Below are 27,807 nucleotides of genomic sequence, written 5' to 3' on the forward strand. Positions count from 1 at the left end.
TTGATGTTAAAACATCATTTTTTAATAATAAAGTAATTTAAAGCTTTTTAAATCCGTTTTAAAATCGTTTTGTGGTTAGAATTGAAATGAAAAAGAAGTGGTAAGTTTATTTATTTAAATAAAAGTACCTCACAAAGTAGAGTAAAAAGTGTTTTATAACAATTTGCCAATTAGAAAAAGTAAAAATCCAGGTTTTGTTTGAAATGTACACAAGTTTGTTATAAATGAATAAATCGTAACTTCCTCTTATCTAGCTCATAATGTAAATGCGTTATCAATAAAATAATAAATTCCTGTCTTTAGTTTTGTCCAATTTGTTATTTTAATTGATTTTCATGATACCATAACTTCACTCCAGACAATTTCGATATGGAAAAGTAGAAAAGATTATGTTGAAGCCCCTACAAATAAAGTATTATTATTTAGATTGTTATTAAACTAAATTATTCGATTTTACCAACATATCGGGCATTTTCGTCATTAATAAATAGCAACAACATAACCTATAACGTCAAATTATTACAAAAAATAAAGAAAAATCGTTTTTAATTTAATACAAATAATGTTATTTTAGGTACAGATTTCTAACTTTTATGTATAAAAAAATTATTATTTAAAAATAAAGTTTAATAATTAAATAATTTAAAAAAAATGAGATGTATAATTGGTTGCATATGTTTACGATAAATATATAACTCAAAATCGACTTCTTAAGATAATAAGCATTAAAAAGATTTCATGGTAAAATCTAATTATTTATAAACAATTTAATTAATATTAAAACATCATGCCTCTCTTAATTTTCGCTTAATTTGTTATTTTAATTGATTTTAATGATACCATAACCTCACTCCAGATAGTTTCGATTCAGAAAAGTAGAAAAGATTATGTTGAAGCCCCTACAAATCAAGCATTATTATTTAGCTTGTTATAAAACATTTTTCTTACCACCGGCTTCGATTTTACCAACAATTTCGGTCATTTTCATTGAATTTTCGTCATTAATAAGGAGCAACAACATAACCTATAACATAACCTGTCAGTCAATAACATAATCTACAACTTCAATTCGTTACTAAAAATAAAGAAAAATTGTTTTTAATTTAATACGAATAATGTTATTTTGGGTACAGATTTCAAATCTTTTTGTATAAAAGAATTATTATTTAAAAATAAAGTTTAATAATTATATAATTTAAAAAAAATGAGATGTATAATTGGTTGCATATGTTTACGATAAATATATAACTCAAAATCGACTTCTTAAGATAAAAAGCATTAAAAAGATTTCATGATAAAATCTAATTATTTATAAACAACTTAATTAATATTAGAACATCATCCCTCACTTAATTTTCGCCCAATTTGTTATTTTAATTGATTTTGATGATACCATAACCTCACTCCAGACAGGTTCGATACAGAAAAATAGAAAAGATTATGTTGAAGCGCCTACAAATAAAGCATTATTATTTAACTTGTTATAAAACATTTTTCTACCACCGGCTTCGATTTTACCAACAATTTCGGTCATTTTCATTGAATTTTCGTCATTAATAAGGAGCAACAACATAACCTTTAACATAACCTGTCAGTTAATAACAAACTACAACTTCAATTCGTTACCAAAAATAAAGAAAAATTGTTTTTAATTTAATACGAATAATGTTATTTTGGGTAGATTTCTAACTTTTATGTATAAAAAAATTATTATTTAAAAATAAAGTTTAATAATTAAATAATTTAAAAAAAATGAGGTGTATAATTGGTTGCATATGTTTACGATAAATATACAACTCTAAATCGACTTCTTAAGATAAAAAGCATTAAAAAGATTTCATGATAAAATCTAATTATTTATAAACAATTTAATTAATATTAGAACATCATCCCTCACTTAATTTTCGCCCAATTTGTTATTTTAATTGATTTTGATGATACCATAACCTCACTCCAGAAAGGTTGGATACAGAAAAATAGAAAAAATTATGTTGAAGCGCCTACAAATAAAGCATTATTATTTAGCTTGTTATAAAACATTTTTCTTACCACCGGCTTCGATTTTACCAACAATTTCGGTCATTTTCATTGAATTTTCGTCATTAATAAGGAGCAACAACATAACCTACAATGTAACCTGTCAGTCAATAACATAATCTACAACTTCATTCGTTACTAAAAATAAAGAAAAATTGTTTTTAATTTAATACGAATAATGTTATTTTGGGTACAGATTTTAAATCTTTTTGTATAAAAGAATTATTGTTTAAAAATAAAGTTTAATAATTAATTTTAAAAAAAATGACGTGTATGATTGGTTGCATACGTTAACTTCTTAAGATACAAAGTGTTAAAAACATTCCATGCTAAAATCTAATTATTAGAAAATAATTTATAAACAATTAAATTGATATTAAAACATCATTTTTTAACAACAAAATAATTTAAAGCTTTTTAAATCCGTTTTAAAATCATTTTGTGCTAGGAATTGAAACGAAAAACAAGTGGTAAGTTTATTTAATTTATTTATTTATTTAAAAAAAAAAGTACCTCACAAGGTAGACTAAAAAGTGTTTTACAACAATTAGCCTCAAGATATAGATAAAAACGTGTTCGGATTCTTTTAATTCCTCCTTTAAAAACGTCACAAAACTTTCCAATACATACTTTTAAATGGTAACTTTTTCTTAAAACCTTTAAAATATTGAATCCAAGGTTAAAATTTATCGATTTCCATCTTTAACATAAATTAATCATGCCATTTAATCGATAACTCAATAAAACTGACTCATCTCATTGAAAGGTATAAATAGAAATCAGATACAAACAATTCTATTCAATCAACTTTGAAACATCATCAACTTCACTCACAAAAATTAAAATGAACGATACCGAATTTGGTTTAAAATCTTTAAGAATTAAATCTGCCGTTGTTAAACGTTTGGAGAAAGAACACCAACACTATCAGGAAGAGGTCGAATCAATCAAAACGAAAATAGACGAGATGAAAACGCAGGGAAAGGATGCGTACGAAGTTCTAAAACAAGAAGAGGTACTCGAGGAGAGCTTAAAAATGGTACCTGATTGTCAACGGAGGCTTAACGAAGCTTTTGGGGAACTTAAAGATGTTATTGAGAAGGAGGAGAAACACTTGAAGGAAACTGAAGAGTTTAAAACTGGATTGAAGCTTTTGGAAGGTGCCAAAATGAAGATTTCTAATTTCGTTTAAGGTTGGAGAATTAAAAGAAATAAATTAAATCAGTAATTAAATTAGTTTAGGTTATTATGAAGTTGTGTTGACTTTGATGTAGAAAAGGAAATAAATAATAAATTTGTTGATTATTAAGAATTAATTATTTTATTGTATTCGCACTGATTTTCGTTCTTTCGATTTCTTCTTGAACCTTAATAATCACGTACTCTTCACGTTTTATTCTAAAGTTGCCTCAATCATATGAGGCTGTCGCTGAGCGTGAATAAGATGGAAGGATGGTCACAGTTCATATTCCAAGGGAAAATACAAACAAAATTAAGAGCATGTTAATAATAGCAAAAATGAAGATAGGTTAGAATTAAAAACTCCGACATCAAAGACTATCCGGGGTGAGGAAATTATGAGATTGAGAACAACAGAGGATCCAAATGGATGATCGGAGCATACTACAAAAAAATTTCTTTAACAAAAGTTGTAGCAAAATTTATTATTAACAATATTGTACTCTTTTACTTTTGTTCTCAGATGCATAAATATCGAGATAAATACAAAAGTATGAAAATGTAATGAATTTCGTTGTTTTACTAGTTCTTAATGGTAGCAGCCGAGATTCGGGGGATATTACAAAAAAACTCTTACAACAAAAGTTGTAGCAAATTTGATTCTTAAGAATATCGCTCTCTTTCACTTTTGCTCTCAGATGCATAGATATCGAGGTAAATACTAAAGTATGACGATTTGATGAATTTCGTTGATTTACTAGTTAATGGCAACACTCCGGATTCGGAGCATATTACAAAAAAACTGTTAGAACAAAAGTTGTAGCAAATTTGATTCTTAACAATATTGCTCTCTTTCACTTTTGCTCTCAGATGCATAGATATCATGGTAAATACCAAAGTATGAAAATTTGATGAATTTCGTTGTTGTATTAGTAGGTAATGGTAACACTCGAGATTCGGAGGATATTACACAAAAATTTTTAGAACAAAAGTTGTAGCAAATTTGATTCTTAACAATATTGCTCTCTTTCACTTTTGCTCTCAGATGCATAGATATCGAGATAAATACCAAAATATGAAAATTTTATGAATTTTGTTAGGTTACTAGCTGTTAATGGTAACACTCGGGATTCGGAAGATATTACAAAAAAACTTTTAGAATAAAAGTTGTAGCAATTTTGATTCTTAACAATATTGCTCTCTTTCACTTTTGCACTCAGATGCATACATATCGAGGTAAATACTAATGTATGAAAATTTGATAAATTTCGTTGTTTTACTAGCAGGTAATGGTAACACTCGAAATTGGGAGGATATTACAAAAAAATTTGTAGGACAAAAGTTGTAGCCAATTTGATTCTTAACAATATTGCTCTCTTTCACTTTTGTTCTCAGATGCATAGATATCGAGGTAAATACCAAAGAATGAAAATTTGATAAATTTCGTTGTTGTGCTATTTGCTGATGGAAACACTCGAGATTCGGAGGATATTACAAAAAAATTTTTAGAACAAAAATTGTAGCAAATTTGATTCTTAACAATATTGCTCTGTTTCACTTTTGCTCTCAGATGCATAGATATCGAGGTAAATACCAAAGTATGAAAATTTGATGAATTTCGTTGTTTTACTAGTAGGTAATGGTAACACTCGAGATTCGGAGGATATTACAAAAAAAATTTTAGAACAAAAGCTGTAGCAAACTTGATTTTTAACAATATTGCTCTCTTTCACTTTTGCTCTCAGATGCATAGATATCGAGGTAAATACCAAAGTATGAAAATTTGATGAATTTCGTTGTTTTACTAGTAGGTAATGGTAACACTCGAGATTCGGAGGATATTACAAAAAAATTTTTAGAACAAAAGTTGTAGCAAATTTGATTCTTAGCAATATTGTACTCTTTCACATTTGCTCTCAGATGCAAAGATATCGAGGTAAATACCAAAGTATGAAAATTTGATGAATTTCGTTCTTGTACTAGTATGTAATGGTAACACTCGAGATTCGGAGGATATTACAAAAAAAAATTTTGAACAAAAGTTGTAGCAAATTTGATTCTTAACAATATTGCTCTCTTTCACTTTAGCTCTCAGATGCATAGATATCGAGGTAAATACCAAAGTATGAAAATTTGATGAATTTCGTTATTTTACTAGTAGGTAATGGTAACACTCTTGATTCGGAGGATATTACAAAAAAAAATTTAGAACAAAAGCTGTAGCAAATTTGAGTCTTAACAATATTGTACTCTTTCACTTTTGCTCTCAGATGCATAGATATCGAGGTAAATACTAAAGTATGAAAATTTGATGAATTTCGTTATTTTACTAGTAGGTAATGGTAACATTCGAGATTGGGAGGATATTACAAAAAAATTTTTAGAACAAAAGTTGTAGCAAATTTGATTCGTAGCAATATTGTACTCTTTCACATTTGCTCTCAGATGCAAAGATATCGAGGTAAATACCAAAGTATGAAAATTTTATGAATTTCGTTTTTTACTAGTAGGTAATGGTAACACTCGAGATTCGGAGGATATTACAACAAAATTTTTAGAACAGAAGGTGTAGCAAATTTGATTCTTAACAATATTGGTTTCTTTCACTTTAGCTCTCAGGTGCATAGATATCGAGGTAAATACCAATGTATGAAAATTTGATGAATTTCGTTGTTTTATTAATAGGTAATGGTAACACTCGAGATTCGGAGGATATTACAAAAAAAATGTTAGAACAATAGTTGTAGCAAATTTGATTCTTAATAATATTGCTCTCTTTCACTTTTGCTCTCAGATGCATAGATATCGAGGTAAATACCAAAGAATGAAAATTTGATAAATTTCGTTGTTGTGCTATTTGCTGATGGAAACACTTGAGATTCGGAGGATATTACAAAACAACTTTTAGAACAAAAATTATGGCAAATTTAATTCTCAACAATATTGCTCTTTTTCACTTTTGTTCTCAGATACATAGATATCGAGGTAAATACCAAAGTATGAAAATTTGATGAATTTCGTTGTGTTAATAGATGTTAGTGTTTAATCGCTGATTCGTTTTCTTTGTTTTTGTGATAGAATTAAACTCTTGAAATTTATTTTACTAAATTTTAATATAATTTTGACGATGTTACATTGCTTGAGGCATAAAGCCGAATATATCCGGTTTTACCAAATTCATCTAATAAATAATACGAGCCGAACGTCGTACTTCATCCACATGTTACGATTCGGAAAACAACAAAAAAATATAAAATCAAATTAGGAAAATCATTTAAACGGAATAACAATAAAAATTATAACAACAATTATAAATGCCTTAACAGATGTTAATGGTAAAACGGGATTCGGAGGATATTACAAAAAAACTTTTAGAACAAAAATTATGGAAAATTTGATTTTTAGCAATATTGCTTTCTTTCACTTTTCCTCTCAGATGAGTGTATATTGAGGTAAATACCAAAATGTGAAAATTTGATGAATGTCGTTGTTTTATTAGTTGTTAATGGTAACACTCGGGATTCGGAGCATATTACAAAAAAACATTTGTAACAAAAGTTGTAGCCAATTTGATTCTTAACAATATTGCTTTCTTTCACTTTTCCTCTCAGATGAGTGTATATTGAGGTAAATACCAAAATGTGAAAATTTGATGAATGTCGTTGTTTTATTAGTTGTTAATGGTAACACTCGGGATTCGGAGCATATTACACAAAAATTTTTATAACAAAAGTTGTAGCAAATTTGATTCTTAACAATATTGTACTCTTTCACATTTGCTCTCAGATGCATAGATATCGAGGTAAATACCAAAGTATGAAAATTTGATGAATTTCGTTGTTTTACTAGTAGGTAATGGTAACACTCGAAATTTGGAAGATATTACAAAAAAATTTTTAGAACAAAAGTTGTAGCAAATTTGATTCTTAACAATATTTCTCTCTTTCACTTTTGCTCTCAGATGCATAGATATCGAGGTAAATACCAAAGTATGAAAATTTGATGAATTTCGTTGTTTTACTAGTAAGTAATGTAACACTCGAGATTCGGAGGATATTACAAAAAAATTTTTAGAACAAAAGTTGTAGCAAATTTGATTCTTATCTTAACAATATTGTACCCTTTCACTTTTGCTCTGAGATGCAAAGATATCGAGGTAAATACCAAAGTATGAAAATTTTATGAATTTCGTTGTTTTACTAGTAGGTAATGGTAACACTCGAGATTCGGAGGATATTACAAAAAAATTTTTAGAACAAAAGTTGTAGCAAATTTGATTCTTATCTTAACAATATTGTACCCTTTCACTTTTGCTTTGAGATGCAAAGATATCGAGGTAAATACCAAAGTATGAAAATTTTATGAATTTCGTTGTTTTACTAGTAGGTAATGGTAACACTCGAGATTCGGAGGATATTACAAAAAAATTTTTAGAACAAAAGTTGTAGCAAATTTGATTCTTAATAATATTGTACTCTTTCACTTTTGCTCTCAGATGCAAAGATATCGAGGTAAATACCAAAGTATGAAAATTTTATGAATTTCGTTGTTTTACTAGTAGGTAATGGTAACACTCGAGATTCGGAGGATATTACAAAAAAATTTTTAGAACAAAAGTTGTAGCAAATTTGATTCTTATCTTAACAATATTGTACCCTTTCACTTTTGCTCTGAGATGCAAAGATATCGAGGTAAATACCAAAGTATGAAAATTTTATGAATTTCGTTGTTTTACTAGTAGGTAATGGTAACACTCGAGATTCGGAGGATATTACAAAAAAATTTTTAGAACAAAAGTTGTAGCAAATTTGATTCTTATCTTAACAATATTGTACCCTTTCACTTTTGCTTTGAGATGCAAAGATATCGAGGTAAATACCAAAGTATGAAAATTTTATGAATTTCGTTGTTTTACTAGTAGGTAATGGTAACACTCGAGATTCGGAGGATATTACAAAAAAATTTTTAGAACAAAAGTTGTAGCAAATTTGATTCTTATCTTAACAATATTGTACCCTTTCACTTTTGCTTTGAGATGCAAAGATATCGAGGTAAATACCAAAGTATGAAAATTTTATGAATTTCGTTGTTTTACTAGTAGGTAATGGTAACACTCGAGATTCGGAGGATATTACAAAAAAATTTTTAGAACAAAAGTTGTAGCAAATTTGATTCTTAATAATATTGTACTCTTTCACTTTTGCTCTCAGATGCAAAGATATCGAGGTAAATACCAAAGTATGAAAATTTTATGAATTTCGTTGTTTTACTAGTAGGTAATGGTAACACTCGAGATTCGGAGGATATTACAAAAAAATTTTTAGAACAAAAGTTGTAGCAAATTTGATTCTTAATAATATTGTACTCTTTCACTTTTGCTCTCAGATGCAAAGATATCGAGGTAAATACCAAAGTATGAAAATTTTATGAATTTCGTTGTTTTACTAGTAGGTAATGGTAACACTCGAGATTCGGAGGATATTACAAAAAAATTTTTAGAACAAAAGTTGTAGCAAATTTGATTCTTATCTTAACAATATTGTACCCTTTCACTTTTGCTTTGAGATGCAAAGATATCGAGGTAAATACCAAAGTATGAAAATTTTATGAATTTCGTTGTTTTACTAGTAGGTAATGGTAACACTCGAGATTCGGAGGATATTACAAAAAAATTTTTAGAACAAAAGTTGTAGCAAATTTGATTCTTAATAATATTGTACTCTTTCACTTTTGCTCTCAGATGCAAAGATATCGAGGTAAATACCAAAGTATGAAAATTTTATGAATTTCGTTGTTTTACTAGTAGGTAATGGTAACACTCGAGATTCGGAGGATATTACAAAAAAATTTTTAGAACAAAAGTTGTAGCAAATTTGATTCTTATCTTAACAATATTGTACCCTTTCACTTTTGCTCTGAGATGCAAAGATATCGAGGTAAATACCAAAGTATGAAAATTTTATGAATTTCGTTGTTTTACTAGTAGGTAATGGTAACACTCGAGATTCGGAGGATATTACAAAAAAATTTTTAGAACAAAAGTTGTAGCAAATTTGATTCTTAACAATATTGTACTCTTTCACTTTTGCTCTCAGATGCAAAGATATCGAGGTAAATACCAAAGTATGAAAATTTTATGAATTTCGTTGTTTTACTAGTAGGTAATGGTAACACTCGAGATTCGGAGGATATTACAAAAAAATTTTTAGAACAAAAGTTGTAGCAAATTTGATTCTTATCTTAACAATATTGTACCCTTTCACTTTTGCTCTGAGATGCAAAGATATCGAGGTAAATACCAAAGTATGAAAATTTTATGAATTTCGTTGTTTTACTAGTAGGTAATGGTAACACTCGAGATTCGGAGGATATTACAAAAAAATTTTTAGAACAAAAGTTGTAGCAAATTTGATTCTTAATAATATTGTACTCTTTCACTTTTGCTCTCAGATGCAAAGATATCGAGGTAAATACCAAAGTATGAAAATTTTATGAATTTCGTTGTTTTACTAGTAGGTAATGGTAACACTCGAGATTCGGAGGATATTACAAAAAAATTTTTAGAACAAAAGTTGTAGCAAATTTGATTCTTAATAATATTGTACTCTTTCACTTTTGCTCTCAGATGCAAAGATATCGAGGTAAATACCAAAGTATGAAAATTTTATGAATTTCGTTGTTTTACTAGTAGGTAATGGTAACACTCGAGATTCGGAGGATATTACAAAAAAATTTTTAGAACAAAAGTTGTAGCAAATTTGATTCTTAATAATATTGTACTCTTTCACTTTTGCTCTCAGATGCAAAGATATCGAGGTAAATACCAAAGTATGAAAATTTTATGAATTTCGTTGTTTTACTAGTAGGTAATGGTAACACTCGAGATTCGGAGGATATTACAAAAAAATTTTTAGAACAAAAGTTGTAGCAAATTTGATTCTTATCTTAACAATATTGTACCCTTTCACTTTTGCTCTGAGATGCAAAGATATCGAGGTAAATACCAAAGTATGAAAATTTTATGAATTTCGTTGTTTTACTAGTAGGTAATGGTAACACTCGAGATTCGGAGGATATTACAAAAAAATTTTTAGAACAAAAGTTGTAGCAAATTTGATTCTTAATAATATTGTACTCTTTCACTTTTGCTCTCAGATGCAAAGATATCGAGGTAAATACCAAAGTATGAAAATTTTATGAATTTCGTTGTTTTACTAGTAGGTAATGGTAACACTCGAGATTCGGAGGATATTACAAAAAAATTTTTAGAACAAAAGTTGTAGCAAATTTGATTCTTAATAATATTGTACTCTTTCACTTTTGCTCTCAGATGCAAAGATATCGAGGTAAATACCAAAGTATGAAAATTTTATGAATTTCGTTGTTTTACTAGTAGGTAATGGTAACACTCGAGATTCGGAGGATATTACAAAAAAATTTTTAGAACAAAAGTTGTAGCAAATTTGATTCTTATCTTAACAATATTGTACCCTTTCACTTTTGCTCTGAGATGCAAAGATATCGAGGTAAATACCAAAGTATGAAAATTTTATGAATTTCGTTGTTTTACTAGTAGGTAATGGTAACACTCGAGATTCGGAGGATATTACAAAAAAATTTTTAGAACAAAAGTTGTAGCAAATTTGATTCTTAACAATATTGTACTCTTTCACTTTTGCTCTCAGATGCAAAGATATCGAGGTAAATACCAAAGTATGAAAATTTTATGAATTTCGTTGTTTTACTAGTAGGTAATGGTAACACTCGAGATTCGGAGGATATTACAAAAAAAATTTTAGAACAAAAGTTGTAGCAAATTTGATTTTTAACAATATTGTACCCTTTCACATTTGCTCTCAGATGCATAGATATCGAGGTAAATACCAAAGTATGAAAATTTGAAGAATTTCGTTGTTTTACTAGTTGTTGATGGTAATACTCGGGATTCGGAGAATATTACAAAAAAATGTTTAGGACAAAAGTTGTAGCCAATTTGATTCTTAACAATATTGCTTTCTTTCACTTTTGCTCTCAGATGCATAGATATCGAAGTAAATACCAAAGTATGAAAATTTTATGAATTTCGTTGTTTTACTAGCAGGTAATGGTAACACTCGAGATTCGGAGGATATTACAGAAAAAATTTTAGAACAAAAGTTGTAGCAAATTTGATTCTTAACAATATTGCTCTCTTTCACTTTTGCCCTCAGATGCATAGATATCGAGGTAAATGCCAAAGTATGAAAATTTGATGAATTTCGTTATTTTACTAGTAGGTAATGGTAACACTCGAGATTCGGAGGATATTACAACAAAATTTTTAGAACAAAAGTTGTAGCAAATTTGATTCTTAACAATATTGCTCTAGTACACGTTTGTTGTCAGATGCATAGATATCGTGAAAAATACTAAAGTATGAAAATTTGTTCAATTAAGGTTCTCAGAAATATGTATTTTTGAAAGGTTTTGATTAAATTGATATTGATTCATCTTATGCGTCATCCGCATTATCTTTTTCGTCTATATCCAGATAATTATTAACATTTTCTTCGTCGTTAAATTTTCATCAAATTCATTATTTATTCTTACAAAACATAATATAAATTAGGAAAAACATAAAATTTGACATTGACATTTTAGGTTATAAATTAAAAGAAATTAAAAATAAAAATCTAATTTATTTACATATCATAATGAATATAATCGGTAACTTGCGCCTCAATCTCACTTTTAACACTTGGTGTCACGATTTGATGATTTTGAACCGATTGATTCGAATTAACGGTAAGATTATGATTATTAACGTCGTTATGCACTGCAAGATGCGGTGAATTAACTTCTTCGACGAACGACCCATTCCCGCCGTAAGTTAAAACTCTGTATTGATTCCCCGAATATTGCTCGGAAATTTGATTATTAGCGAATAAATTCTCGAAATTTCTCGCCCTTCTCTGCGCGTCTTCCTTCTTCTGCTTCATCCGCCGATTTTGGAACCAAACTTTAATCTTTAAATCGGGCAAATCCAAAGTTTTCGCAATCTCCGCCCTCCTCCTTCTACACAAATACTTATTCACCTTAAATTCGTTCTCTAATTCAACTAATTGATGTGTTGTGTAAGCGGTTCTTTTTCTTTTTTGTTTCGGCGGTCCCGAAGATGGTGATGCTGAGGTCGAGGTTTCTTCGTGGTAATCCAAAATCGTTGATTGCGGCGAATTATTGTTATACTTAATAAAATTGTAATTCGGATTTTGTTGTTGCATATAAACATCGTTCGCGTAATAATTATTATGCAATTGAACATCAAAAACGTTCGAGTTTTGAATCCACGGTTGATGGGATAAATTTTGATGTGGATTTTGGTAATTTGGAAAAGTTACTTCGGGTTTGTTTCGACCGATTTCGACGTAATTTATCGGGGAACTTTCTCTTGACGATGATAAAACCTCTTCTTTGGGATTTAAATCCATCACGTAAACTTGTTTTAGACGATTTTGGTTTGAATGATTCAATTACGTAAAAGAAAACGATGTTGGTTACGAACAGGTCGAAAATGAACTGGATAATTACCGATTTCGTTAGCATTGGGGTGCGATAATGAGCGTTTAATGAGAATTTAAAGGTTTTTGAAGGATTCGAAAAGTTACTGGAACGTATTTTCTTTTATATTAATTAATTATTTATTTCTTATGTTGTATATTTATTATACAAAAGAAAAAACTAGCTGATTCCCAATGGACGCAATATGCATTATACTACAAAAATACTCGTGGTTTAAAACGACTTTTTCAAAACACAAAGAAACAGTTCTTGATCGCGATTAGAAAAATCGCTTCAGAATAATGTACCCTTTACCCGTATAATGCTCTGATCCGGAATATATTATGGGACACCTGTATACCGAGACGCCCAGTATTGCTTCAAAAGGACTAACCTGTATAAGTCGGGCTTATACAGTGAAATTTTGAATATTGACTGGAATTATCTGTTGTTTTTGACAACAGTTAAAGTATCTTGTGAAGTTTTCTATACAACATTATACAGGGTGTCTCGCGTAACTGGTTCGTTAGAAATTTTTAGTTCTTTTTTAATTCTCTACAATTTATCTATAAACATTCCTATACCTATTTATTGTAGTTTCTCTAGTATTGGGAAATTTATCAAAACATGCAGGAAATGCAGGAAACCGTTTATTTATTTATTTATTACATATTCGGGATGCATACGGGGAGAATATCCCCAACAAAGCATCCTCATAATAACGAAAATTAATATAAAAAAAAATTGTGATATAAACTAAAATAAATACAACGATAAAGCGATCAACAAAACATCCGCTATACATTAGTTAGTACATATTTTCTAAAAGAGTGTAAGGAAACGTCACAGAGAGGTACATGGTTGAAGCCTTGGTTATAGGAATTAAGAATTCGAACTAATGGAGAGCTTTGATAAAGGTTGGTGTTAGATCTATCAAGACGAAATGTAGCGTTGAAACGTGTAAGCCGTTGCGGTACATTGAAGTTGTAGCCAATTTGATTGTTAACAATATTGCTTTCTTTCACTTTTACTCTCAGATGCATAGATATCGAGGTAAATACCAAAGAATGAAAATTTGATAAATTTTGTTGTTGTGGTATCTGCTGATGGAAACACTCGAGTTTCGGAGGATATTACAAAAAAATTTTTTGAACAAAAATTATAGCAAATTTGATTCTTAACAATATTGCTCTCTTTCACTTTAGCTCTCAGGTGCATAGATATCGAGGTAAATACAAAAGTATAAAAATTTGATGAATTTCGTTGTTTTACAGTAGATAATGGTAACACTCGAGATTCGGAGGATAGTACACAAAAATTTTTAGAACAAAAGTTGTAGCAAATTTGATTCTTAGCAATATTGCTCTCTTTCACTTTTGCTCTGAGATGCATAGATATCGAGGTAAATGCCAAAGTAAGAAAATTTGATGAATTTCGTTGTTTTACTAGTAGGTGATGGTAACACTCGAGATTCGGAGGATATTACAAAAAGATTTTTAGAACAAAAGTTGTAGCAAATTTGATTCTTAGCAATATTGTACTCTTTCACTTTTGCTCTCAGATGCACAGATATCGAGGTAAATGTCAAAGTATGAAAATTTGATGAATTTCGTTGTTTTACTAGTAGGTAATGGTAACACTCGAGATTCGGAGGATATTACAAAAAAATTTTTAGAACAAAAGTTGTAGCAAATTTAATTCTTAACAATATCGCTATCTATCACATTTCCTCTCAGATGCATAGATATCGAGGTAAATATCAAAGTATGAAAATTTGATGAATTTCGTTGTTTTACTAGTAGGTGATGGTAACACTTGAGATTCGGAGGATATTACAAAAAAATTTTTAGAACAAAAGTTGTAGGAAATTTGATTCTTAGCAATATTGTACTCTTTCACTTTTGCTCTTAGATGCACAGATATCGAGGTAAATACCAAAGTATGAAAATTTGATGAATTTCGTTGTTTTACTAGTAGGTGATGGTAACACTCGAGATTCGGAGGATATTACAAAAAAAATTTTAGAACAAAAGTTGTAGCAAATTTGATTCTTAACAATATTATACCCTTTCACATTTGCTCTCAGATGCATAGATATCGAGGTAAATACCAAAGTATGAAAATTTGATGAATTTCGTTGCTTTACTAGTAGGTGATGGTAACACTCGAGATTCGGAGGATATTACAAAAAAATATTTAGAACAAAAGTTGTAGCAAATTTGATTCTTAGCAATATTGTACTCTTTCACTTTTGCTCTCAGATGCACAGATATCGAGGTAAATGTCAAAGTATGAAAATTTGATGAATTTCGTTGTTTTACTAGTAGGTAATGGTAACACTCGAGATTCGGAGGATATTACAAAAAGATTTTTAGAACAAAAGTTGTAGCAAATTTGATTCTTAGCAATATTGTACTCTTTCACTTTTGCTCTCAGATGCACAGATATCGAGGTAAATGTCAAAGTATGAAAATTTGATGAATTTCGTTGTTTTACTAGTAGGTAATGGTAACACTCGAGATTCGGAGGATATTACAAAAAGATTTTTAGAACAAAAGTTGTAGCAAATTTGATTCTTAGCAATATTGTACTCTTTCACTTTTGCTCTCAGATGCACAGATATCGAGGTAAATGTCAAAGTATGAAAATTTGATGAATTTCGTTGTTTTACTAGTAGGTAATGGTAACACTCGAGATTCGGAGGATATTACAAAAAAATTTTTAGAACAAAAGTTGTAGCAAATTTGATTCTTAACAATATTATACTCTTTCATATTTGCTCTTAGATGCACAGATATCGAGGTAAATACCAAAGTATGAAAATTTGATGAATTTCGTTGCTTTACTAGTAGGTGATGGTAACACTCGAGATTCGGAGGATATTACAAAAAGATTTTTAGAACAAAAGTTGTAGCAAATTTGATTCTTAGCAATATTGTACTCTTTCACTTTTGCTCTCAGATGCACAGATATCGAGGTAAATGTCAAAGTATGAAAATTTGATGAATTTCGTTGTTTTACTAGTAGGTAATGGTAACACTCGAGATTCGGAGGATATTACAAAAAAATATTTAGAACAAAAGTTGTAGCAAATTTGATTCTTAGCAATATTGTACTCTTTCACTTTTGCTCTCAGATGCACAGATATCGAGGTAAATGTCAAAGTATGAAAATTTGATGAATTTCGTTGTTTTACTAGTAGGTAATGGTAACACTCGAGATTCGGAGGATATTACAAAAAGATTTTTAGAACAAAAGTTGTAGCAAATTTGATTCTTAGCAATATTGTACTCTTTCACTTTTGCTCTCAGATGCACAGATATCGAGGTAAATGTCAAAGTATGAAAATTTGATGAATTTCGTTGTTTTACTATATAGTAGGTAATGGTAACACTCGAGATTCGGAGGATATTACAAAAAAATTTTTAGAACAAAAGTTGTAGCAAATTTGATTCTTAACAATATTATACTCTTTCATATTTGCTCTTAGATGCACAGATATCGAGGTAAATACCAAAGTATGAAAATTTGATGAATTTCGTTGCTTTACTAGTAGGTGATGGTAACACTCGAGATTCGGAGGATATTACAAAAAGATTTTTAGAACAAAAGTTGTAGCAAATTTGATTCTTAGCAATATTGTACTCTTTCACTTTTGCTCTCAGATGCACAGATATCGAGGTAAATGTCAAAGTATGAAAATTTGATGAATTTCGTTGTTTTACTAGTAGGTAATGGTAACACTCGAGATTCGGAGGATATTACAAAAAAAATTTTAGAACAAAAGTTGTAGCAAATTTGATTCTTAACAATATTATACTCTTTCATATTTGCTCTTAGATGCACAGATATCGAGGTAAATACCAAAGTATGAAAATTTGATGAATTTCGTTGTTTTACTAGTAGGTGATGGTAACACTCGAGATTCGGAGGATATTACAAAAAAAATTTTAGAACAAAAGTTGTAGCAAATTTGATTCTTAGCAATATTGTACTCTTTCACTTTTGCTCTCAGATGCACAGATATCGAGGTAAATACCAAAGTATGAGAATTTAATGAATTTCGTTGCTTTACTAGTAGGTGATGGTAACACTCGAGATTCGGAGGATATTACAAAAAAATATTTAGAACAAAAGTTGTAGCAAATTTGATTCTTAGCAATATTGTACTCTTTCACTTTTGCTCTCAGATGCACAGATATCGAGGTAAATGTCAAAGTATGAAAATTTGATGAATTTCGTTGTTTTACTAGTAGGTAATGGTAACACTCGAGATTCGGAGGATATTACAAAAAAATTTTTAGAACAAAAGTTGTAGCAAATTTGATTCTTAACAATATTATACTCTTTCATATTTGCTCTCAGATGCATAGATATCGAGGTAAATACCAAAGTATGAAAATTTGATGAATTTCGTTGTTTTACTAGTAGGTAATGGTAACACTCGAGATTCGGAGGATATTACAAAAAAATTTTTTGAACAAAAATTATAGCAAATTTGATTCTTAACAATATTGCTCTCTTTCACTTTAGCTCTCAGGTGCATAGATATCGAGGTAAATACAAAAGTATAAAAATTTGATGAATTTCGTTGTTTTACAGTAGATAATGGTAACACTCGAGATTCGGAGGATAGTACACAAAAATTTTTAGAACAAAAGTTGTAGCAAATTTGATTCTTAGCAATATTGCTCTCTTTCACTTTTGCTCTGAGATGCATAGATATCGAGGTAAATACCAAAGTATGAAAATTTGATGAATTTCGTTGTTTTACTAGTAGGTGATGGTAACACTCGAGATTCGGAGGATATTACAAAAAAAATTTTAGAACAAAAGTTGTAGCAAATTTGATTCTTAGCAATATTGTACTCTTTCACTTTTGCTCTTAGATGCACAGATATCGAGGTAAATACCAAAGTATGAAAATTTGATGAATTTCGTTGTTTTACTAGTAGGTGATGGTAACACTCGAGATTCGGAGGATATTACAAAAAAAATGTTAGAACAAAAGTTGTAGCAAATTTGATTCTTAACAATATTGTACTCTTTCACTTTTGCTCTCAGATGCACAGATATCGAGGTAAATGTCAAAGTATGAAAATTTGATGAATTTCGTTGTTTTACTAGTAGGTAATGGTAACACTCGAGATTCGGAGGATATTACAAAAAAATTTTTAGAACAAAAGTTGTAGCAAATTTGATTCTTAACAATATTATACTCTTTCATATTTGCTCTCAGATGCATAGATATCGAGGTAAATACCAAAGTATGAAAATTTGATGAATTTCGTTGTTTTACTAGTAGGTAATGGTAACACTCGAGATTCGGAGGATATTACAAAAAAATTTTTAGAACAAAAGTTGTAGCAAATTTGATTCTTAACAATATTATACTCTTTCATATTTGCTCTCAGATGCATAGATATCGAGGTAAATACCAAAGTATGAAAATTTGATGAATTTCGTTGTTTTACTAGTAGGTAATGGTAACACTCGAGATTCGGAGGATATTACAAAAAAATTTTAGAACAAAAGCTGTAGCAAATTTGATTCTTAACAATATTGTACTCTTTCACTTTTGTTCTCGGATGTACAGATATCGAGGTAAATACCAAAGTATGAAAATTTGATGAATTTCGTTGTGTTAATAGATGTTAATAGTAAAACTCGGAGTTTTGATAAAGGTTGGTGTTAGATCTATCAAGACGAAATGTAGCGTTGAAACGTGTAAGCCGTTGCGGTACATTGATACTTAACTCAGGCAGAAGATCGGTTGTATCCAGCATGCCATTAACAAGCTTGAAGAGGAAGATCAAGTCAGCAACAATTCGACGCTGCTGCAGTGACAACAAGTTGAAGACCACGCAACGCCTATCGTAATCGCAGTAAGGAAGATGAAATTTATGTGCCAAATAACGTACAAAGCGTCGCTGAATAGCTTCAATACGACCACGATACACCGCATACATGGGGTTCCATATTACGGAACCATAACATAGCACACTGTTGACAAATGCTAAATAAAGGGTTTTTATAACAAACCCCAAATTACGTAGAGCTTTCTTCACCATAAATTCAATATGAAGATGAAATCGCAACTTGGAATCCAATATGATGCCAAAATCTTTTACATTATCCATGGGCGGGATAGCAGCACCGTTAAAGTTGTAAGGAAAGTTAAGAGGATAACGTTTCCTAGTAAATGTAATTTTTTGGCATTTGTCATAATTTAGACAGTACTCCTGCAGGCGGTCAAGATCCTCCTGTAGTCTAAGGCAGTCCAGATTAGACCCGATTCTTGTGAATATTTTATTATCGTCGGTATAGAGTAGAAACTTAGAAAATATAAAACACGAAGAAATATCATTTATGTACATTACGAATAGTAAGGGTCCAAGATGACTGCCCAGAGGCACACCGGATGTGATAGGTTTGTAGCCAGATATAAAGCTACCAATCCTCGTTTAAAGCAGAATGAATAAAGTTTACATAAGACAACAGATTAGACTCCACCGATCGCCCAGACAGAAAACCATGTTGTTCATTGATTATAGAGTGAGAAATAGACAGACTAAGATATTCGTGGACAATTTTTTCAAATACTTTGGGATAGCTGAAAGGATAGAAATAGGACGGTAATTGGATACCAACTGTTTAACACCAGATTTAAATATTGGAATAACGAAAGCCGTTTTCCACATATTTGGGAAAACACCTTCAAGTAAGGACTTCGACAAAATACGAAACAGTGGCATTGACAGCTCAGTAGCAAACTCTTTTAAGAATAAAGTTGGAATACCATCCGGGCCAGGACTAGACGACTGGTCAAGATGCAACAGAACATTATGAATTGCAAAAACAGATGAGAAGTTATCCGAGAAAGCACAAGAGATCGCAGAACATGAGTCAACTATGGTTCCATCAAAGGAAGTCATTGAGGCTGGCATGCCAGATGAGGAACCTCTTTTGCCATTAACTAACGACCATATCTTCTTTGGTTTCCCCAACACATCTGCCTGAATGGAACTCAGATAAGCTCTGTAATCAGCAGCTATCAATTTTTTAGATCTACGACGCAAAATTAAACTTCCACTTTTTGTGAAATTTTAGCTTTTCCTTAATAATAGGAATAGTAGAACGGTTATACCAACAAGGGAATCGTTGTTTAGGTAAAATTCGTTGCGGAACATATCTATTAATAGCAAAGTTAACATGCGCGTAAAAGACCTCAACCATGGCTTCCACGTCCATCCCGGCAAAGACAGATCCCCAATCAATACCGTTTAAATAGTTCTTAATACCCAAGGAATCAGCTTTCTTGTAAAGAAAACTAATTTTCGGGCCTTCAGTCAAGTAAGTTGTCGTGATTGATATAACAAATACAAAAGGCGGGTGGTGTCTGTCCGGATCCACAAGTGGATCATTGCAGGGGTGAACGCTCTCAATACGACCGTTCGTGCATAATACAAGATCCAAAATTTTATTATTATCGTTTAAAACATTATTGAATTGACTAAAATTACAATAAGAGGAAGTGTTAAGGAAGTTAACGGCGCGACGCTCGAAGGTTCCCGTAGGCACTAATAAAACATCAGAATCAGATGAAGTCCATGTGATGGATGGTTGATTAAAGTCACCCACGATAATGATCATGAGATCCGGATATTTATCGCGCACAGTAGATAGATTGGATAAGAAGAGATCAAGTGGCTCCTCGGCGTTAGGAGGGAGATAAACACAGCACAAAAGAAAATTATACTGACCGCAACACACATTCAACCACAAGTCGTCGGCACCGCAGTGGAGACACGGCATAGGAACGACGTGAAGACCTCTCTTGGCGGCGACAAGGACTCCTCCACCATCTCGCTTGGTAGACGCTGTTGATTCTCTGTCACGACGATATACAATATATGACGGGTTGAGAAGTTCCCCGTCGGACACCGTAGAGTTAAGAAAGGTCTCGGTAAGACAAATAAAATCCGTCGATAGCGCATAAGAATTAACTGAGGTAGTATTCGTTTTGGAACGTAGTCCTCGGACATTTTGGTAGTAGAAGCTAAGGCCCATGAATAGTGAAGTGATACTCCCAAAGAAAACCAATGCGATAAAGAGCCCCGTCTTACAATTTATTCAAGTCTGACAGGGATTTGACTACCAAAGCCTTAGCTCTGTCATTTTTGTTTGTATTTTGATTAGAAGGCCATGTAGGGTTGCCACCTGGCCGGATTTCCACCGGCTTAGCCGGTTTTCTGTTACTCAGGCCGGGTGCCGGTCAACATGTTAAAAAGGCCGGTTCTTATCATATTAACAGATACGTTCGATATCACAGATGGGAAAACTTAAAAATGCTCAAATAACAGGCCATCTATTGTTGGGTTACCCACTTAGCGGTATTAATTTTAATTTCAATACTTTACTACAAGATGGCAGCTTGTTTTGGTACGTAAAAATTGTGTCCTATTTTTCTGGGGAATCCCAGTGGGGATTTACTTACACAGTTTGATGTACGCGTTTTGTGTTAGCTTAACAATTAGTTAATCTATTATATTTGCGGTTGCGTGCGATACGTGATAGTACCTCTGGTATAAAAAGTTTTTGAAGTCCGTAAAAATGAGTGATGGTAGTAAAGATAAAGACGACATTCCAAACACACCACCTAAAAAGAAAATTAGGTTACGAAACTGCCAATTCAATAAAGATTGGCTCAACGACCCCAACTTCAAAAAGTGGTTGGCAAGTGATAACAATAGTAACATGGCGAAATGTACCCTGTGTAAAATAACGTTTAGCGTAAAGTATGACGGAGTTAAAGCCGTAAAGTCCCATGGTGCTACAACAAAACATTTAAATTTAGAAAAAAGCAGTATGATGGGCAGTATTACAAAATTTTTTGCCTCTAAAGAATTAAAAGATTCGGATTCCGTAGCTATAGCCGAATTATCGAAAACTTATCATACTGTTAAACATGGCCTTAGTTATCTATCATCTGATTGTGGTAAATAAAATTTAATTTGCTGAAATAATGCTGAAATGCTGAAATAATGTCTTTTTTTGTGTGTAATGTATATTTTATTACTGTTATTTCACTTTAGGTAACAAACTTGACGGACATATTTACCGAGATTCAGCAATAGCTACTAAAATACATTTAGGGCGAACAAAACTGGAAGCAATTACGCGTAATGTTTTAGCGCCTTATTCGTTGGAAGTTATAATTCGGAAGTTAAAAGAAGAAAATCTTCCATTTTCAATAGCTACGGACGCTTCCAACAAAGGCAGTAGGAAATTTTTTCCTTTGGTGATACGTTTTTTTGACCCCAACGAAGGCGTTCGAGACTGCTTACTTGATTTTTATGACGAAGCAGACGAAACTTCTGAATCACTAAAAAATACAATATTAAATGCACTGCAAAAACTGCAACTTGATATTGCTAATGTAACCGCATTTGGAGCAGATAATGCGTCCGTGAATTACGGAAAACATTGTTCAGTATACCAAAAACTTACAGAAATTAAACCAAACATTCTCAAAGCTAATTGTAACTGTCACATAGTTCACAATGCAGCGAAACATTGTCTTAAATTATTGAGTTTCGATGTGGAATGTTTGGTAATAAAGGTGTTTAATACTTTTAGTTGTAGCGCAAAAAATGTGGAAAATCTCAAAGAGTGCTCCCAATTTGTTCAAGAAGAATACCATCAAGTGTTGAGACATATACCAGTGCGATGGTTAAGCCTTTATGCGGCTGTCGACCATTTATTACTAAATTGGAACGCTATAAAAACTTATTTTTTGCAACAAGGAAATGAAAATTGTGACCGTGTTATATGGAAATTTATAGGAGATCAAGAAGATCAACTCTCAGAACACCCAACTTTTGCTGAATGTTATATTTATTTTGTTCATCATATTCTGTTCACATTTCAATCGACAATTAAAATGCTGGAAACATCTAATTTAGTTATTACGGATTTATACGATATTATGTCCGATTTAAGAAGCAAGTTAAAAAGGCGCAGGGAAGATTTATTTTTTGGATCAAAACCAACCAAGCACTAGCGAAGCTTTCAGAAAACCTTCGATTACAATTTCAAACTGAAGCCGTTCAGGTCTACAATAGAGCACAAGAATATTTAGAAAAATGGTTCGATTTTGAAAACAATGTCTTTTTATTGTTTAGATCATTCAATTTGAGAGGGCACTTTCCAGAATTAAATGAAATAATTTTAATTGCATCGCGTATTGGTATTGAATTTCAAGACACCGATGGTGATAATCTTTATGAAGAACTATGTTTCCTACAAAAAGTAGCTCCATCTTTTATGGATGAAGATATATCTGTCGCCGACAAGTGGTGTAAATTTTTCAAGAAAGTAGAATCGCCAATTTTAAGAAGAATTATTTGTGTCATTTTATCTATACCCTGTAGCAATGCTTATGTAGAAAGAGTATTCAGTATGATGAACCAACTGTGGAATGATGACAGAAATAGATTATCTGTTGATAACATTCGAACGTTCGAACATTCAGCTTTTTTGTTCGGAATTTTATTCATTAATAAGGGACAAAAAAGACCTTATTAAAGCAACAAAATCAAATTCGAAATACCATTTTAAATTTTAAATACATATATGTTTTATTGCATTTATTGGCATAAAATAAATATTATCTAGAAATATTAACATCCCATTGTAATTATTTTTACAACGTAGTTTTTCTTTTAAGTTGCGTAATTTTTTAATTTTGGTGGTGATAATTTGCATTTAAATTTAAAAAACAAAAATTCTGAGGCATGCAAAACGTTAAAGGCCGGTTTTCCGTTGTCAAAAAGGTGGCAACCCTAAGGCCATGACATTCAATGATTTATACCCGTCATCAAATTTTGCGGCGAAACAGTGCAGTATTCCTGGTTATCACTTTTTATTTCAAAATCGAGAGTCCGGGAAAGGGGGTGGTGTTGGAATTTACCTTAGATCAAACATCAAATTTAAAAAGATGGTATTGGATACTTTCGAAATGTGTGAACTGCCTATGGGTTTGAAGTGATATATAGGCCCCCAAACACAAATTTAACGCAATTTTTTACTTCGTTTGAAGATACTTTGGCATTTATTATTCCAGAATGCAGGGATATTTTTTGTGGGGGGGGGGACATGAACTTGGACTTGATGAAGCCTGATAGTTCTTATGGAAGAAAATTTTCTACTTTATTAGAATCATATGGCCTTCGACAGATAGTTACCGAACCTACGCGAATTACTTCAACATCACAAACACTTATTGATATTGCTATATGCTCGGGAAGTTTATTTTCTTTTATTGGTGTACGGTCGATGCATGGAATAACAGACCATGAGCTGGTCGAATGCTCATTACAAATTATAAGTTCAAAAATCATGCCGGAAATAAAAACTTACCGCAATCTAAAAAAAATTAATATGCAAGCGTTTGACTCGGACCTTGAAAATTTGCCTTTTGGGTTAATACAGGGTGTCTCAGCGAGACCGGTCATTAGACGTTTCTGGGGTTCTGGCCAAACAAAAAATTTGAGAATGCAGACTTAAGTATTATCAATTACGTTCTCTTCACCTAAAATATTTTCAGATTTCTAGCACTTCCGGTTATACCGGAAGTCGCCACCTACTTTATTTTTTTAAATGGAACACCCTGTATATTTTTACATATTTGGATTTGTCTGTTTTGAAGGTTTATAAATAACTTTACTTTTTGCAATTTGAACCAGCAATTCTCGAGTTATTCGAATTTTTCTAGAAAAATTTGCTCCAGCGGACATTTGTTCAAAAAATCATAGAACACTCAATTTTTGAGATATCAATTTAGGATTCAGAACATGCTTAAACAACATGATGGAGTATGTTTTGGTGCCGAGAACGGCTGTCTAGATCGTTTAGTCACTTTACTATGACACGTTAACTTTTCGAAATTTGGAAGCACCATAACTTAATTTTTTTAAATGGCACCCCCCATATTTTATTACTTAGTCATCTTCGGCGTCTCATTTTACATCTTTTATATTCCATATGTCCTATGCCTAACATTAATAGTTTGAGAAATAATTAGGGTTTTTTGAAAAATGCTTACATATCATCAATATTAACCTAGTGTGCCATGGAAAACAAATGTTTAATGACTTATTGATAAACGTTAAAGTCTGATTTACGTTGTTTGATGCTTGTGAGTCTAAAACCAGTTAAAATGGATATTAATAATGTTTATACAAATGAAGAAATTCATAATTTATTTTTAGAATTAGCAGAATGTTTAATGAAAATTATCCACATTTATCTCCGATGACAAAAGGTAAATTTAGAAGAATAGAAGCAAATTTTTTGCATTTTGGACGAATTAATCACGTGTTACACTGAGCAAAAAATGTAGTAGATAATGCAACTTATTGTCGCGCTTTTCATGCATAAAAAATAAATTAAGAATTTCTTGATTTGTGTAAATATTACTTTCGTTATTGTTATCGATTTTAACTCGTTTCAGTACTAATATTAAGGGACATAACAGATAATTATTAGCTCACATGCATCAAGTGACGTAAACAAGTGAGTCTTTGACAAGAACTTATTGAGAAGGCTTGTTTTTCATGGCACACTAGGCTAAATATCCATATATGTGTGCATTTTTCAAAAAACCTTAATTATCTCCCAAACTATTAATATTAGGTATGGGACATGTGGGATATAAAAGATGTAGAATGAGACACCGAAGACGACTAAGAAATAAAATATGGGGGGTGCCATTTAAAAAAATTAAGTTATGGTACTTCCAAATTTTGAAAAGTTAACGTGCCATAGTAAAGTGACCAAACGTTCTAGGCAGCAGTTCTCGGCACCAAAACATACTCCATCATGTTGCTTAAGCATGTTCTCAATCGTAAATTGATATCCCGAAAATCGAGTGTTCTCTGATTTTTTGAACTCTTGTCTGCTGGAGCAGATTTTTCTGGAAAAAATCGAATAACTCGAGAACGGTCGAATCAAATTGCAAAAAGTAAAGTTATATATAAACCTTGAAAACAGACAAATCCAAATATGTAAAAATATACAGGGTGTTCCATTTAAAAAAATTAAGTTGGTGGCGACTTCCGGTATAACCGGACGTGCAAAAAATCTGAAAATATTTTAGACGAAGAGATCGTAATTGATAATACTTAAGTTTGAATTCTCAAATTTTTATTTTCGCCAGAACCCCAGAAACGTCTAATGACCGGTCTCGCTGAGACACCCTGTATATGACTTGTCTGATGTTAATGTGAAGGTTAATTATATCCCTGTTTGACAGGTACGCACCTAACATTACTATCAGTTGCTCTAAAAAGCCTGCACCCTGGTTGTTTCCAGATCTCAAGGAGATGATGAAGATCCGGGATCGAGCTCTTTATAAGTACAAGTCCACTAAATCTGCAAATGATCTCGATAGATATAAATGTTTGAAGACAGATACAGCCCGCGAAATCAGAGCAGCAAAGCGAGCTTATGTTGACCACACTTTAGCTAGTGGTGGCCCGCATAGACTTTGGAATGCATTAAAAAAATTAGATGCTTTGAATTCTAACACTTTGGCACTGCCGAACTGTTTGAATGATGTTGAAGCAATAAATGATCACTTCATTCAGACGTCGGTGGGGATTACTGTGGTAAATCAAGATCTACTAAGTCATTATCTACTCAATAAAAAATGTAATGACGATGTGGAGTTTGAATTTACGCCAGTTGAGGAGTAGGTTGTGGTGAAATATTTACTCGAGATTAAGTCGATGGCAGTGGGCTCGGATGGTATATCTATACATATGTTGCGACTGTGTTCCCCACATATAGTCAATTTTTGCTCGAAGAACTCAGTATTTCCATCGTGTTGGACAACGGCACTAGTGACACCATTGCCAAAGAAGACATTGCCCAAGACATATAATGAATTGAGACCAATTAGTATTTTGCCGGCAATATCAAAGGTAATTGAAAAAATAATGCATTTTCAAATAAGTTTATTCTTGAACAAGTATGGTATCCTGCCACATACACAATCTGGCTTCCGAAAGCATTACAGTTGCGAGACGACGCTGATGCATATTGTGGATGATTGTTTAAGAGCATGTGATAAAAACTATCTGAGTAACTTTGGATTATTCCAAGGCATTTGATAGAGTAAATCATAAAATTTTAGTATCGTTATTACACTATATAGGTTTCAGTTCTCACTCTCAAGCGTTGATATCGAGTTACTTGAGTGATAGGTGTCAAATTGAACAATGTATTGTCCACACCAAAACAACTTCAAGCCGGAGTTCCACAAGGTTCAATACTGGGGCCTCTTTTATATTGTATATATACCTGTGATTAGAACATTATCAAACTCTGAGGTGCACTTCTACGCAGATGACTCGCAAATTTATTTATCGGTTCCTCCTGAAAATATAACCTCGGCTAGGTTAACGCTTGAGAGTGATATACGTAGTTTGATTGACATATCCACAGAACATTGCCTGAGTATAAACCCAGACAAGTCTGTGGTGATGCCCTTTGGGAGACAAAAAAACACGTATGAAGTATGGTAGCTCTTTCTTCGTAAATATTAACAAGAAATCAATAAAGGTCAGTGACACGTCTCGCAACTTGGGTTTAATGCTTGATAGCGATTTAAGATTCCGTGAACATATTACTAGTAACGTTGGGAAATCGTTTGCTGCTCTGAAAATGATATATGCTAGTAGATATTTATTGACGACATCAAATAAGATAAGATTATGCGACAGTTTAATACTAGCGACACGTCTCGCAACTTGGGTTTAATACTTGATAGCGATTTAAGATTCCGTGAACATATTACTAGTAAAGTTGGGAAATCGTTTGTTACTCTGAAAATGATATATGCTAGTAGATATTTGTTGACGACATCAAATAAGATAAGATTATGCGACACTTTAATACTTAGTAATTTTGATTATGGTTGTTTCGGGGAATAAATCCACTTTTTAGTTTCTGCTGTATTTTAATATATTCAAGTATAAACGATTAAATCTT

General features: G+C 31.5%; 1 protein-coding gene, 1 long non-coding RNA gene and 1 pseudogene across 6 annotated transcripts; 1 reads left to right on the forward strand and 2 right to left on the reverse strand.

The window, feature by feature from the left end:
* Positions 1-95: 95 nt before the first annotated feature.
* LOC111418215 (uncharacterized) lies at positions 96-2,181 on the reverse strand. 5 transcript variants are annotated; one of them, XR_011642188.1, is made up of 8 exons: positions 2,050-2,166; positions 1,898-2,000; positions 1,501-1,576; positions 1,350-1,452; positions 949-1,024; positions 792-899; positions 458-503; positions 96-401 (listed from the first exon to the last, which is right to left on the reverse strand). It is a non-coding gene; the product is annotated as an uncharacterized lncRNA (long non-coding RNA). The 5 variants fall into 5 exon arrangements; XR_011642187.1 differs by having other exon boundaries at positions 458-899; positions 949-1,075; positions 2,050-2,181; XR_011642189.1 differs by having other exon boundaries at positions 462-899; positions 2,050-2,179.
* Positions 2,182-2,881: 700 nt separating this feature from the next.
* On the forward strand, positions 2,882-3,229 carry LOC111418213 (tubulin-specific chaperone A pseudogene; annotated as a pseudogene).
* Positions 3,230-11,874: 8,645 nt separating this feature from the next.
* LOC111422461 (homeobox protein HOX3-like) lies at positions 11,875-27,759 on the reverse strand. Its single transcript, XM_023055646.2, has one exon. The coding sequence runs from the start codon at positions 12,681-12,683 to the stop codon at positions 11,898-11,900; it is 786 nt and encodes a 261-aa protein (XP_022911414.1). The 5' UTR covers positions 12,684-27,759; the 3' UTR covers positions 11,875-11,897.
* Positions 27,760-27,807: the final 48 nt, after the last annotated feature.

This window comes from Onthophagus taurus, unplaced genomic scaffold (assembly GCF_036711975.1).
Source record: "Onthophagus taurus isolate NC unplaced genomic scaffold, IU_Otau_3.0 ScKx7SY_15, whole genome shotgun sequence".
Classification (NCBI taxonomy): domain Eukaryota; kingdom Metazoa; phylum Arthropoda; class Insecta; order Coleoptera; family Scarabaeidae; genus Onthophagus; species Onthophagus taurus.